Source organism: Cyprinodon variegatus, unplaced genomic scaffold (genome assembly GCF_000732505.1).
Source record: "Cyprinodon variegatus isolate N-32 unplaced genomic scaffold, C_variegatus-1.0 Scaffold405, whole genome shotgun sequence".
In the NCBI taxonomy this organism is placed as follows: domain Eukaryota; kingdom Metazoa; phylum Chordata; class Actinopteri; order Cyprinodontiformes; family Cyprinodontidae; genus Cyprinodon; species Cyprinodon variegatus.
In genome coordinates this window covers 610,150-624,921 of record NW_015150858.1, presented here as the reverse complement: position 1 = coordinate 624,921, position 14,772 = coordinate 610,150, and the positions used below count along the sequence as shown (strand labels likewise).

At 39.0% G+C, this 14,772-nt stretch overlaps 1 protein-coding gene across 1 annotated transcript in view; it reads right to left on the bottom strand.

Moving 5' to 3' along the window:
* nek7 (NIMA related kinase 7) overlaps positions 1-14,772 on the bottom strand; it is a 96,010-nt gene that overhangs the window by 32,055 nt on the left and 49,183 nt on the right. The window contains exons 5-7 of the mRNA XM_015387877.1: positions 12,412-12,522; positions 4,967-5,075; positions 1,511-1,618 (exon numbers count right to left, since the gene is read on the bottom strand). Of these exons, the coding sequence (XP_015243363.1) occupies positions 1,511-1,618; positions 4,967-5,075; positions 12,412-12,522 (328 nt within the window). The remainder of the gene's footprint in view (positions 1-1,510; positions 1,619-4,966; positions 5,076-12,411; positions 12,523-14,772) is intronic.

Sequence of the window (14,772 nt, the reverse complement as noted above, 5' to 3'; positions counted from 1 at the left end):
GTAGAAATTGTTTAGTTTAATTTCATTTTATTGTCTTTATTGTGGGGTGACGTGCAGCTGAGGACAGCCCTTCAGGAATCAACAGACTGTGATATCCTGGACATGGATTCCAACTTTTCCATACCTTCTCTTAAGGAACTTTTGACCCAGGAAACAGTGTCAGAAGTATTTAATCAGGGCAAAGGGAAATAAAAGCCGTCATCTGCTGGTGCCAATGCAGCCATCTGACAGGAGTTTTAAAGGGCTCCGTGCTTCTTTCTGCTGAGCTTCAGGGAGATACTGTGGACCTGGTACCACATACACTCTGCCAAACGTACCACAACAGATTTAAACCACAGAATGACTAGGTTTTTAGAGAGTTCAGTATGGAGTAGACCTAGATCTTACTTGGGTTTAAAAAAAAAAAGCCCTGAACGTTGGAAACTGTAAATTATATACCACCATGTTTACATTTAATCACTTCTGCTCACATTTTTATCACTGCTGCACTTTAGAAATGGAAATCTATTGAGAGCTGTACTGAACAAATTTGTTTTTGTATACACTCAATTTGTACAAAATGACAATAAAGTCTGTCTAAGTCTCTAAGTCTAAGTGTACTTCGAAGGGGAAAACTTGCAGAGAAAAGCCAGAGGCAATGACCCAGATGAGTTGAAGGGCACTGCTATAAGTTCCTTATCAATACTTCATTTCAGAGAAAAGCTGATTATATCCATTCCACACTGCACTGATGCAATATTTGGTACTCAAATGCTAATAATCTTTTGTCTACTGACAAACTTTCAAAGCAGGTTTCTATTTCGGAACTAAACTCTTTTAATGGTCTTATGAAAAATTCAACATTTTTGGAAAAAGATTTTGTGCATCAATAAACAAAATTCCCAGGACTGAATACATGAAATATGGCACTTTTGTTGCGAGTGTTACCTAAAGAAAGGAATTGCTGAGTTCAATTAACTTTTGATAATCTAACTTAATGAGATGCAGCTATAATTCTCAAACCGAGTATAGAAAATTATATTTTTCTGATTTATCTCATTTTTATATTAAAATCAAACACCGTAAACAATGTGCTATTTGTAATCAGTTCTCGATCTCAGAAACCTAGGAAGAGCTGGGGGTACAATGGGATTCAGTCCTCCATCTTCCAAAATATTTTGAGTGTGTCCAGCAGCTTTCACTTCCTTTAAGGAAAAATAGGGTGTTACAGGATGTTATTTCCTACTAGTGCCTAACCTGTCCACTGACATGAACAATAACCATGATTGTAGAGCAGGCTGGCTTGTTTTATTACACCCAGCCACAGTAAAACCTGTGTGACTCCAGCCTCAGACCTTAACAGTGTCAGGGTTAAAGGTCAAGCCAACAGGAAGCGGTTAAGTGGCCTAAGCAACAGAGAAGGCTCGATGACTACATGACACATGGCACCAGACTCGCCATGCCTAATGAAACACTGGTGGACCAGAAGGCGCTCAGTGTGTATATTTATGTGTAGACTGTTGTGACTTACCCAGCGAGTGAGCAGCAGTTGTTTTGGAGCTGAAGAATCTTCCCAGGCCCAGGTCTCCCAGTTTAACCACACCAGTAGCTGTGATGAACACATTGGCTGGTTTGATATCTAAGAAAATACAATCACAAAGACAATAAATCTCCCAACTTAATTTGGCCAACATTTTTTGTCTTTTTGGTCAGAGCACAAAATAAGCATCTAAATAAGAGACATTAAGATATCATTTCAGTTAATGTGGGCGTTAGCAAGCTGTTTTCTGAAGTAATGGTAATGTGACCTGCCGAAGGCTTTGAAATTTACAGCTCCTGTATAATTGTAAGCAGCTTTTGAATAGGCCGTCGCTGCTAAGTGGCTCTTAGAGCTCAGAGCTCAGGGTTCATTAGTATCCCCGTGTCCTAATCAAAGTCAGTGTTAATGGAAATGCATCACCTGTAACCTGGAAGGTCTCTAAACGAGCAGCAATCTAAGCACATGAATCCAGAATGAGCCCTCGTAAACACAGACGTTACTTTTTAGATGTTTGTTAACTAGACTCTAAGCCTGTCAAGGTGTGGAGCACATTAATGAGCTTTTTATTGTTAGCATTCGTCCAAGTTAAGAGATCAAGTAAAACTGTGCCATAGTAATGACTGTTAACAGTTCTCTGTAGTAGTTTTCTTCTTAACAAAGGATTTGTTTTTTAATTATCATTGGAAATGCACAAGAAACCTGCCTGCGACCAAAACCAAATGGTTTTCAGTCTGATTGGTCCTGAACGATGATAGACTAGTGGGCAGCACAGGCTACACTCTCTAGCATGAGTAAAGATATAAAGGGAAGTTAGCCATCTTCATCTGTAATCTCTCTAAAATCTAGTTCTGAGAGAACACACAGCTGTAAGAAACTAATAAAAAATGAAACATGTAACAACATTTCTAAAATGTATTCAGGCTCCAACAGAGATTGAGACTTTGAGTAGAACACAAGAAGGCTGAACAGAGAACAGCAACTTACTCTGTTTGATACTTTGTAGATTTCAGGCTAAGTCATTTGACAAACGTTTAGGGCTTGAAAAAAAATCAGAATTAGAGTAAACATATAGAATCCATGTATATTTAATGGTAATGTTAGAACACTCATTGCTAATTAGGGATGCAAGTTATCAATTAATAAGTAAATCTAATAATGAACTTATAATTCTGATAACTCTTGTATAAAGAGTCTTTCTATAACATTATTGAAAAATATTTCTACAGTATGCTAAATAAAAAAGGCTTGGTTTTCTCATGTATTACTAAACGTAGACATGTTTTTTAAAATACAACAAAACAGGAACCTATTGGCTAGTACATGAGACAAATATGATAAAAGAAAAACAAAGCAGAATAATCTTCCATCGATAAAGATTTTTATACTGTCATTTAAAGCCAGGCAGTGTCGCTCTGTCATATTGTCAGACTTTATTGCCCCTTTGTGTCAATGAAGGGTTGGCTAACTGTGATATGATTTTCAAATGGTTGGTTGCAGTTAAAGGGACACTAAAACCTGACTTCATGAAGTGCAGCAACCAACTAAATTTGTCACAAACAGTCGTGCCTTTTGGCATCATAAACCATTTTCTGAATGTCCTCTGTATTGCCCTCCACTTGACCATCATCACATCTCGCCTTCCTAACACACCGGTTTTCTGTGGTTGAAAAGGGGATGATGCTCTGCTACGGCTAATGGCTAAATGGGTTCTATTTGGGTGATAATTTAAGGAGCTTCTCAATGATGTAGATTTACAAACAGAACCGCACAAAGTGCATTTTACATGGTTGTTGCTATTAGGCAGTGTAAAATATTCCCCCACCAGACTAATTGGATTGTTTTACACTTTTGTTCAGCATACCTTTGGCATGATTACAAAATATCATTGTGTGGCTCAATTTAAGAATGTACAGCAGCGCCCTCTTCTGTTTGGGGGCCACACCACAAAGTTCTGTCTAAAGGGACATCAGGTAATTAGGTGGAAATAATATAAATCAAACCTTTTGCCTTTTTTTTTTTTTTTTTTTTTTACAATTTATCATCAGTCAATTATTAGTTTTCATCTCTATTATAAAGCAAAGCTAAAACAACAATTATCCCAAAAAATTGGCTACCATCCAAAACACCAAGCATAAATTATTTCCTTGCACCTAATTATTGTTCTGCTTTTGTGGATAGAAAAGTAAAAATGTTATGGAGATAAATTTCCCAGGTTTAGCTTTAATTTCTCACGTATACTACTGAGCCCAAAAACAGTTGGCACCAAAAAAAAGTCATATACTGACATATTTTGTTGGACCGCCTTTACCCTTTATTAAACTGCTCAGTGGTGGCCAATCCACATGTAAAAAGGACGTCTCATGCTTCTTGAACCAGTCTTTAAAAGTTGGAGCTCAAAGAATCCTGGTATTACCTGGTCATTCATTATATCCAAAGAGTTAGCCGACCTCATTCCTTCTGACCTTCTCATGTTAAATGAATGAGAAGCAACTCATTGCATCCATTAGGGTTATATAACTTGTTGCCAGCTGAAACATAATCGCAAATGCAGTAACTATTCCATGAGCAGCTTGCACCTAACTGCTTAGTTAAATTTGGGTGGCAATTTTTTATTTTTTATTTATTTTTTGTCCAGGCAGTGTAATTAACCTCATTTAATATTTTTCAAGGTTGTATATGGCACTATTTACAGTTGTCATGGTTCCCAAACTAACTTGATCCAGTCGGCATGCTAAATTGAAGAGAAAAAAGCCTGAAAAAAACATAATACATCTGAAGTAGATGAAGCCTGTTGATACTTGTTGCCATCTCTTTACCACATTTGCATTCCTCCCTATAAGCTTGAAGGAAATATCTTTACATAAATTGTTTTCAAAGCAGATTCTTTACATCCCCATGGCGGACAAGTTGGTCATTCTCCAGAGGGAAAATTAGAGAGGCCTTCTTTACAACCACTAACAGGTTTTTCTAGTAACAGGTGGGGGAGGGGTTATCCCCTACCACAAGGAACTTTAAATTGTGAGAAAAGCATGAAATAAGTTTTTAAAAAGCTACTTTTAGTTTTATTTTTTGGTATGAATTAATATCACTGAAAGGCTCATAGATAAGATTCATTCAAAGCAACTGAGCAGTTTTATACAAAAGAAAAAAGTAAGAAACATCCAGAAAATATTTGAGAAGGTAAATAAAATACTATGTTAATGGAATTAATATGTTTGCCCTTAAAATATTTTTTTTTAATCTAATTTTAAACACATATCTTAATTTCCAAAATGTCTTACTGTTCAAGTCAAGGGAAGATACAAACATTTCATCAAATTTAAATCTTTACATGTAGGAAATTAGCGCACACACAGACACAGTTTCATTTTCTCAGTGGAAGTACAGATTGACACACAATCAGAAATTCATTATTCACACGTATGAAGATATATAGAGTCACGCTACCTCTGTGCATGACCCTTCGGGAGTGCATGTGTTCAAGCGCACTGCAGAGCTGGACAAAGTACTTCCAAACTGTCCTCTCTGGGATGAGCCTCCTCTGCTTCTTAAAGTGCTGCAGTAGGTAAACAAAAACAAAGAGCCAAGGTTACATTCAAATGAAGCAAGGGTGATGGACAAACACATTTTTTTTTACTAGAGATAGGAAAAAAAGTACAAAGGATGGAGTTACTAGGTTGGCATGTAGGATTTTATGTGTTTGTAGAGTATCCTTCCCCACACACTGACTCCACTGCTAATGGAAGCCAGACCAGGCTATCGTCTGTCCCCTGCCTAACCAAGTTCTGTCTCATTTTCTCTGCAGCCTACAATGGAAAGCACATGCATTCTCAGAAGCAGAGAGAAGAAATTTGTGGTGCCTTTCTATAACTCCACCATCTGGCACACAGCCCACAGTGGCAGAACGCTTCCTCCTGTTTTCAGACTTTATACCTGCAGGATTATTGAGAAGCCTAGAACTTGTTCTTGATTATCAACACTTTGTTCCAACTCAAAAACAAAAACGCACACTGGTGACACAAAGACAAACTAATCAACTCAGAATAAATGAAATAACTGATTCTTGGAACTCCTGCTTGGGCAGCTGTGCAGGCTATAAAAATGTATCAAGTTCTCCTATGAGCACAGTTTAATGGGGTGTCCTTCAGGCTCCAACTCCAGGAGAGAAAAGCTGGATGTAAACCAGGTTAGATGAGAGCTGTGCACACGAGAATTACAGTTGGAGCATTTAACCCACTTTTAGCAAAACAACAAAAAAATGTCTTTAAAATTCTGGAAAGGATGTATTTTAACAGGAAGTCTTACTTGCATGAAGATTTTGTTTCACAAAAGAGACCCAAAGCAAGAGTTGTAAAAACTCATTAAAAGCACATTAAAATGCAGCAATGGCAGGATATGGCAAATACCATAAAAACACCTCTATTAAAATAGCTTTGGTCATTTACAGCACTTCTCCTTATACACAAAGCATATAAAGGTGCATAACTTAAGAGCTCTTAAATTATTCCACATTCAAGGTGCACAGTGTTTATTTAAAAAAAAAAAAAAAGCCTTCCTACGGATCAATCGATACCCTTGGTACATTAGAAAGTAGCAACTGGTCTAAGAAGAGCGGAAATCCGACCTGAGACAGCGAGGAAACAGAGGTTTACAGAGGACTGCTTTACAGACAGAAGTATACAACAGCTTTTGTCTGCGAGAGGTCAATGTCCAACTCACCGAATCATAAATAATGCAAAGTTTGCATCTGTAATGAGATGAAGAGTAGTGTGGCACGCTAAATTAGGACTCCGAAGAAGGGAGCAACATGCAAGAACAATATATCACACAATAATCAATCCAAGGCAGGAAGTTGCCTCCGTGTGCTTTTGGTATTGCTAATGCAGGAGGATTTATTCCCACGGTAATGTATGCTAGATTCAGTAGGTTTATCTGATAAAAACGTACGCTTGCACTGCATGTTAGCATAGTATACAATCCACAATTCTAAATGTAGGGATCAATTACGGAATAGACAGAAAAACAACGGTAAGCCCTGCTGACGCACAGGTAACATTACCAAGTTAAAATTTAGATCAAAATAACACTAAACACAGTTCTGTTTAGAAGCTTCTGTATACTCAGAGGGATGATGAATGCCATTTATATTATGTTATTGTTTTAACAATGTGATTTCTTCTTATTATTATTTATTTTTTTCCGGATTTCAGACGTCCAAAATACACATAGGCACAGTGAAGTTCATATTATGAAGCCATTAAAAAATGTATTAGTTTAATGCAAACTGAGACTTGACGGCTTTTCACTCATGGTTAGTGGAGTTGGTTTAAAGTGATTGGTTTCCTAGAAGGGACCAAGTTTAAAATCACACCCCAGTCAGTTTCAATGTGGTTGAAGTCAGAACTGTTTCAGCAGCAGAATATTAATCCGCTTTATCTGTTCCAGAACAATGTTGCGCTTAAACTGTAGCCTGCTAATGTATTCTTTCTGCAATCTCTATGAAGAGGCTGTGAAACAGACCCTCAGCATGATGTTACCCCTCCCATGCTTAGCAGCTGATTAGTAGCTTAATCTGCTCTGTTCCTGTTTGGCAGTGACACCATCCTGGAGGGAAAAATCAAAGATGGTACTTCCATCAACACCTTTGTTTATAGATGTTGGAGCTTGGCCTGTTTTTCAGTGTAGTCCTCTTTCTCTGACCGGCCTTATGATCTCACTTTCATCCTCTGACTTGTGAGCTGGCTCAGAGTTTGTCTGCCTGGGTGGGTGTGTCCTGGACGGGGCTGCCTGTGGAGCTGGTTGACAGTTGCCTTTTGTATGTCAGCTTCCTTCTGTATGTCTGCTTCTGTCTCCTTGAATGCCAGTCAGCCTGGGCAGATGGCCGACTGTGGTTTTGCTGGCCGACTGCTGGAGGTTTCTTCCTGTTAAAAGGGAGTTTTTTCTCTCCACTGCCGCTACCAGAATGCTTGGTGTGAGGGATTGCCTTCGAGTCAATGAGTCGACGCAATCAACTGGTTTTCCTTAAGCCGGGCTTACACTGTGTGATGTTTTCAATCGTTGCACGCAGCTACAGCTCACACTCTACCCTGCGGTTTCGTCGTACAGTAGGAGTTCACAGCTCACGATGCTCTGATGCAATCTACCTGCTCACACTGTATGCCTAAAAACCACGTCGGACTCAGCTCCGCAGTGAGATAGCGTTAATCTGACTCGTCTATCTGGAAGCCAAACGAGTAGAAGACTAATATGAAGCTCACAAGAGTGAAAAGCACTGTCTTGGCAAATTGTGCAACTTTGTGCCGAAAGCCCTAAAAAGAAAAGGCGACGACATGGCTGAGCAAACATGGCTACTACGCTCTGTCCATGTTACAGAAAGAACTCCATTTCACCCGCACCCCCACCATGCTTCTGTGTTTTCATCTGAGGAGAAGCAGAAGAAGAAGAATCCTTGTTTGCGCATGCCCACTTGTTTGCGCATTCCCACCACGGTGGACTGAAAATCAAACATGATTGGGAGGTGGTTGTGAGAGGCAGATCACCCCTCTTTACCCCCTGTACAATACACGACACACGATCTGGCTGAAAGGGCTGAAAAGGGCAAAAAAAATATCGCACAATGTAAGCTCGGGTTTCGATAGAAAACTTTGAATCACTCTGACTAAATGATCTGTCTCTGTGAAGGGCTTTGCGATGACATGTGAAATTGTACATTAATGCTTTTTCATTAAACGGATGCCTTCTGCATCAGATTTAGATGACTGTGACGAGACGGTTAGCGTGGCTGCTCAGAGGATGGCAGCTCCCGTTCACTGCCTTCTGTTTTTGCCGAGGCAGCAGAAATAGAATATCCCAGGCGAAGGCAGACAAATGTCAGCGTGCACTTACCATGTTTATTGTTAACAGAATCGATAAGAGAATCGGAATCGTGAAAATCTTATCAATTCCCAACCCTAGATATAAAATGGTTCAAAAGCCGTAATGCCAAATCTGTTATTTCCATCAATTATTAAGGATATAAATATTCATTGTTACTTGGTAAAATGTAGCCGCTATTAATACTGAAAAGTTTCTGGTACAATCTTATACTAATGAAAGAGGAGTCACACCCAGTAGCAACAGACTGGTTAAGTCTGGACTGTGGTGTCTATTCATGTGTGTAAAAAAAAAAAAAAAGTGACATGTTCCCTAAATCACTTGTTCACCATTTGAGCCCAAGCAGTCTCTGAAACGACATCCCATTTGGGTCGTTTCCTTAAATAAACCTGCGAGAGGATGTTTGAGGGATGAGACGCTGTTCACTGCAGGCGTTAAGATTTCCCAATATCCCCGTACCCGACAGAAGCTGGGATATATTTGCAACTGTAGCACTCCTCCAGTGAGAGGGTTTTAAGCATCTAATGTATAAATTCAGGTAGTGCATTACTGGAAATTGCTAATATTGAAGTGAAGAAAAAGAATGAGAGGACAGGACAACAAAGACTTTAAGCTGACTTTAAGCTAACAAACAAAGCAGTGAAGAAAATTAAAAAGATGAGGGATGAGTTAAAAAGGATAAAGGTGTAATAAGGAGAGGAATACAGAAAGATGGGTGGATGAAGAAAGGGAGGAATAGACCTTGGCCTATATCCAAACAAAGCCTCAGTAAGGAGCCATTCTTTCTTTGCCCCCCATTTCCATATCAGAGGACCGTTTGATGTCAATGGGGGAGCACATAGACACCCACCATCACCCTCTTTTCTATGCCTTTAACAGAAAACACTGCACATGCAATATTCTGTAAGTGTATGCAAATCAAAGACCATCTGATTTTATCTAAAAACCTGAGATGGTCCGAGAGAAACAGAAAAGTAAGAAAAGGAGATAATAGAGAAATTGGACAGTTTGCATGCAAAATAAATATTAAAAATTAAAACATCTTTTTAGGATTTTTTTGTGAAAATGCATGACAGGTTGTATCAATGTGTTGGCTGAACACTACATCCTGAGGAGGAGTAACCAAAATCTGGCAAAAACATCTGGCCTGCCACTGTTAGTGTGGAAAAAACAATCAATTAGAAGAGTGCAGAAGACAAATGGTGCAGAGAAGTAGCATGTATATTAAGAGTTTGTGTTGTCAGCAGACATAAGGCTGATGACACAACCCCAATACTATCACCATCCTCGAAAGCTTAGCTAAGATAGCAGTGACACTTAGTTTGTTATCCTTCCTCCAAGTTACCTGCCATGTTGCATCTTTGTAAAATGCAACTCGGAACATTTGCTTGAATCTGTGTCTCCATGTTTGCGTCTGCACCTTCTCTGCTTACGAAGTAGACTATATGTATGTGTAAGGTGTGTGTGTGTGTGTGTGTGTGTTAAGCCTGCCATGTTCACTCTCTTGTACCACTAATCCTCGCCTCTCCTAATTTGCTATGTTGAACTGTGCAGATGTGGATCTGCTGAGTATGACTGCAAACAGCTTGTCGAGCTGTGCTGATACAACGCTGCAGCATCATTTATGCATAGCAGAAGACCAGGCTTTTTACATACACACTCCTAATTTGCTTTACTGGCAGATTTTTATGATAACTGGGGTGTCGGTATAACTCCTAGTAAAGGAAAGAAGAAGAAGCATGAGCTGTGGATAAAAAGAACTACCACTGCTGAACAACCCAGTTTTTTTCTTACACTTAAGAAATTTAGGAGAAATTCTGAAATAAAAACAAGCATGCTGAGATTTTACGTCAAATTTTATTATACTTCAACTTGAGAAGTAGTGGAAAAAAATAAAAACTTTTCTAAAGGTTGTCCTAGGAACTGATACAAAGAATTGCTACGACTCTAACTTGCAACTTTAAAAGCAAATATTTCTTTTTAAATTTTTTCTCTAAACTCAACAGAGGCTTAAACTTTATTACCACTCACAGTTCTAGATCTTTAATAATGTCTCTTTCACAGTCTTGGCAGATGTAATCACATTCTAGAAAGATGAAAGATGCTTGCAGGAGGCCTGATATATTAGTTTGTTCCAGTATGAAGGCATGATTAAGACTCAGTGTCCAGGATGTCAAACCCCCATAAAACAACCACAAACCACAAGCCTTCTGCAGTCATGCCTTCATTTATCAAAGGACCCACTGGCAGGTTCTGCTTGTGCGTGCAAACAGCTGTACAAAAGCATCATAAAGAGCGGGTCGAGTTTACATCTGGCCTCACCTCTCAGAATTTAGATTTTTTTTTTTTTTTACTTATTGTTAATGTTTCAAACACTGTAAAATAATGGTCAATATCAACAATGTAAGTTATACTCACTGTGGTATTTACTTTGATTTCTTTCCATGTTTTGGTGTAGAGCCATGTTTAATAACGGTGATAAATATATAATGCCTTTGAAACGTGTTTATAGTTTAATCTTTTTCACATTACAAACCATGACTTGTTATTTTGAAGGGATTTTAGACCAACAAAATAAAACCTTATAGAGAAAACCAGAGAAAAAATTCTGGGTTTTAACTATTTTATGCATTTGCATTCGGTTGAATTGAATTATCTTTTACTGACATTAAATTTGCAGGTCTCTAAAAATGGGGTTCTATCACTTTATGCATCTAGGAGCAGAATCGTTTGGCAACCTTTCATTGCAAAGCAGCTCAATTTTATTAAGTTAAGGTGGAGAGGCTGTGTGAACATCAGTTATCAAAATATTCCCACAGATTATGAATTTAACTGTTTGCGGTATGTGGGACATTTCAAAAAAGGAATATCCTTTGATACAGTTAGTTTGCTTTGAGACACGTGGTGTCCTTATCGTCCTTCCTCATCGATAAGGATTTCATCAATGTGCATATTTCACCATTTATGAAGTTTGGGCTGACTGGATCTAGGGACATTTGGACTTAAGTTGATTTTTCTCCAGTACTAGGGATGTTTACATTCAGCTTGGTGTTCAGCACGGTGAGTGATTCAGTCAATAGCACATCAACCTTATAGCAGTTGAAAAAAATGGAGCTTGAATGTATATGGTAGTTCGGTCCATCTTTCCTTTTCCATCACAGCTCACTAAAAAAACATTAGTGTTTGCAAAATTCAGATTTTGGTGATAGCTGGGAGTCCCTATAGCTCTGTTTAGGTATCACTTTTTAAAACTGCGCAGCAGAACATCTAATTTCCACCTTAGTTCTGCATAGAAGTATTGTGAGTGTGTTGATAAATAAAACAACAGAGTATTGGTTTGGCACATGAGTGATGTAAACTGACAGGGCTGTACTGGATATTCTTTCAGTACAAATACAGATACCGTTACAAACTGGACCTATCATCACTTTCTTTCAAAATGGCCTTCTTATGTCATGAAAAGGCGAACTTTATAGAACGTTCATCCAAATTCTCCATTATTACAACTGACATCCTGGATCATTTAGGCTCTGGGTGGACTCTGTAGATTGGCAGTGTGCAACTTTCTTATTTGATGATGGAGTGAAAAACACTTTGTTAGAAGTTTAAAATTTGGTATATTAAAGGATCTCAGCAGGATTTTTAAAGAGTGCATAACAACCAAACACCCTTCAAGACAAATTTTGCTATTTAGGTCAGTTCTGAAGATTATCTGGATTTTATTTAAGGGCATCAGGGAAAGTGGGCTGAATAAAAAGGTACACCACGCTTTTCAACATTTTTTTTTCTGTAAAAGAAATTAAAAAATCTTAAAAACCATTAAGTCAGTTGCCTTCCAAGCCAAAAATATTAGCTACTTTATATTAACTGCTTAGACAAATCCGTACAGGGACATTTGTGACTTTGCAAGGTGCAATTTCTAAGAGACAGAACATGGGTTTAAAGTATTTCATCACAAATTAACTGTTATTTCTGAAGAATAGAAACTGTAAGTGAAACTACTGAGCAGAGGTGCTTACCTTGATCATACGAGACAGATCCCCAGCATCAGCTAACTCCAGAACTATGTTCAGCTCATTGTCCTCAATAAAAGATGCGTGGTACTTTATCACATTGGGGTGATTCAATTGCTGTTGGAAGGGGGAAAAGGAAAGCTTGTCACTGGCAGAGAAATTAAATACACAGAAGAAATGTTGGTGACATTTGTCATCTGGGGATCCTTGGTCACTTTTTCCTAGTTCTTTTTTTTTTTCCAGTTGTTGCAAAATCCTCACAACAAGGTTATGCGCAACAAAGGTGTGTGTTTTGTGCAACTCGCTGTACCCTCACCACCAATTAAAATAAAAATGGCTGAAACCATGCAAACAAAATACATTTGGTACGTGGGGATCTAATGAGAAGGTTTTGTCCTCAAGTGTGACAAAGCTGGGTGACATGTCACAACAAACCCCTGTCTATGATGACAACAACCCATGTGTGTGAGACACACAGACACAAAAACACACACAAGCGTGACAGGCTGACATGGATGGCAGTCAAAAAATAAAAATAAAAAATAGCTAGCGTGGATGGCTCATCGCTAGTGGAGATTCCTTCCTGCTGGTTGGTCAATAAGGCAGGGACAGCTTTCCCTGTAGTAAACAAAAACTTTCTTTCTATCCATAGCCATAGACATGTTGGGGAGAAAGAGGAATACTGATGGGGAAGATACAAATGACACAGTGACACAGACAAGGGAACGGAAGGCAGTCAGGGCAAGGTTGAAGAGTTGGAGAAAAAGAACAAAGGCGTGGATGGAAAACAGGATGGGAGAGGGATAAGGTAAGCCGAGTGGGAGATGGGGGGGAAGGGAAGGCAGAGAGATGCTGATATGTGGATAGTTGGAGCCGTGATGTGAGCAGACGGAGGGGTGTGACACGCGTCCTCCGTTCGGCTCTGCTAAGCCTCCTCTGCTGTGATTAAAGAAATGTTCATGCTCTGGATGATGCAGAGAAGAGGGGAAAAGGAGAGCACAGTGGAGTACAGTACGCTACACTAGACTCTCCCAACTCTGCATCCTTCTGCTAGCCTCTTCCTCATTCGCTCCGTCTCTTCCTCACGTCTCCATCTTCCCTTTCTCCCTCCCTTGTCCTTTCTTGCCAGATGTATTTTTGGCTCAGAGTGGCAGTTCTGCACAGCTCCACAATGTAGCACAGCCAGAGAGTGATGACAAGCCCCCCTCCTCCTCTCCTCAGCCCACCACAACCCATTGCTCCTCCTCAACTTGGACCTCAGGCGAAAGATACAGAGAAATGAAAAGATATGTTAACATGCAGATGTTTATGTAAATGATGGAAGGGACCCAACTGCAATACAACAATCACTCATAGGGAAATATCACATAGAGCCTTGTATGATTATGTAATTACACATTCTGGCTGAGACCCAACAGCGTGTGTAATTACTTAATCATGCAAGACTGTGATACATTTGTTGAGCTGGTGATGTGTTTCAAACAACAAGATGATACAGACTAATCCAAACTGAAGGTACAAAAGCAGACATGCCAGTAAATTAAACTATTCTGCAATTGCACATGGATTCACATGCCAGAGGGTAAGTAGTCCCACGAAACATGAACCACATCGGTTTCAGTAACATCTCAAGATAAAACAGGTCAATTCAACAAAGCAGAAAGAGGCTGGATTACAAATGTAACGCAGACACTTCATTTAATGTCAGTAAGAGAGAAAGAAAATTGGCAAGCACGGCGCAGCTGTGAACATGGCCGAAGGCTGAAGAGGAACGGTAGCTTGGAGGTTTAGAATCAGAAAAATGCAGAAGTGGTAGAGGCTAAAAGTGGTAATACTCATTTCTTCAGGATGACTTGTGGTGCATAAAGGGAAGCTTTATATGGTGATTTATCAGGAGATGTTCTCATTGGTCAATAGACAGGAGATCTAACAAACTGGAAGCCTACTCAGGGATTTAAAAGCAGTTGGTCACAAACTGACTGTGCCTTTAGATCATTAGTTACATATAACACCTGGAGAAAAAAAAACTTTAAATCAAGCAGCATTGAGTTTAACATTTACATTTTAGTTCCAGCTCTGATTAGTAGCAGTGTTACTCAGAGGTGGATCTGCACACATCAGAGTATGTTTTATTAGCGAGCTAAGCAGTGCTTATCCAAGGCTCCACTTTCTCCAAATAATCAGATATTTAACTTACAAGGCTGTAACTCCATTATAATTATTTAGCTCACCTTTTGTCATCCCATTAAAAGAGAGTAATCCTCAATGCGGTTAATTTTGCAACAACATGGTGTTTGAGTCAAAATGGCAACTAAAAGTCAGTGTCATGTGACATGTTCTAGATGAAAAAGGAAAATAATACAATGA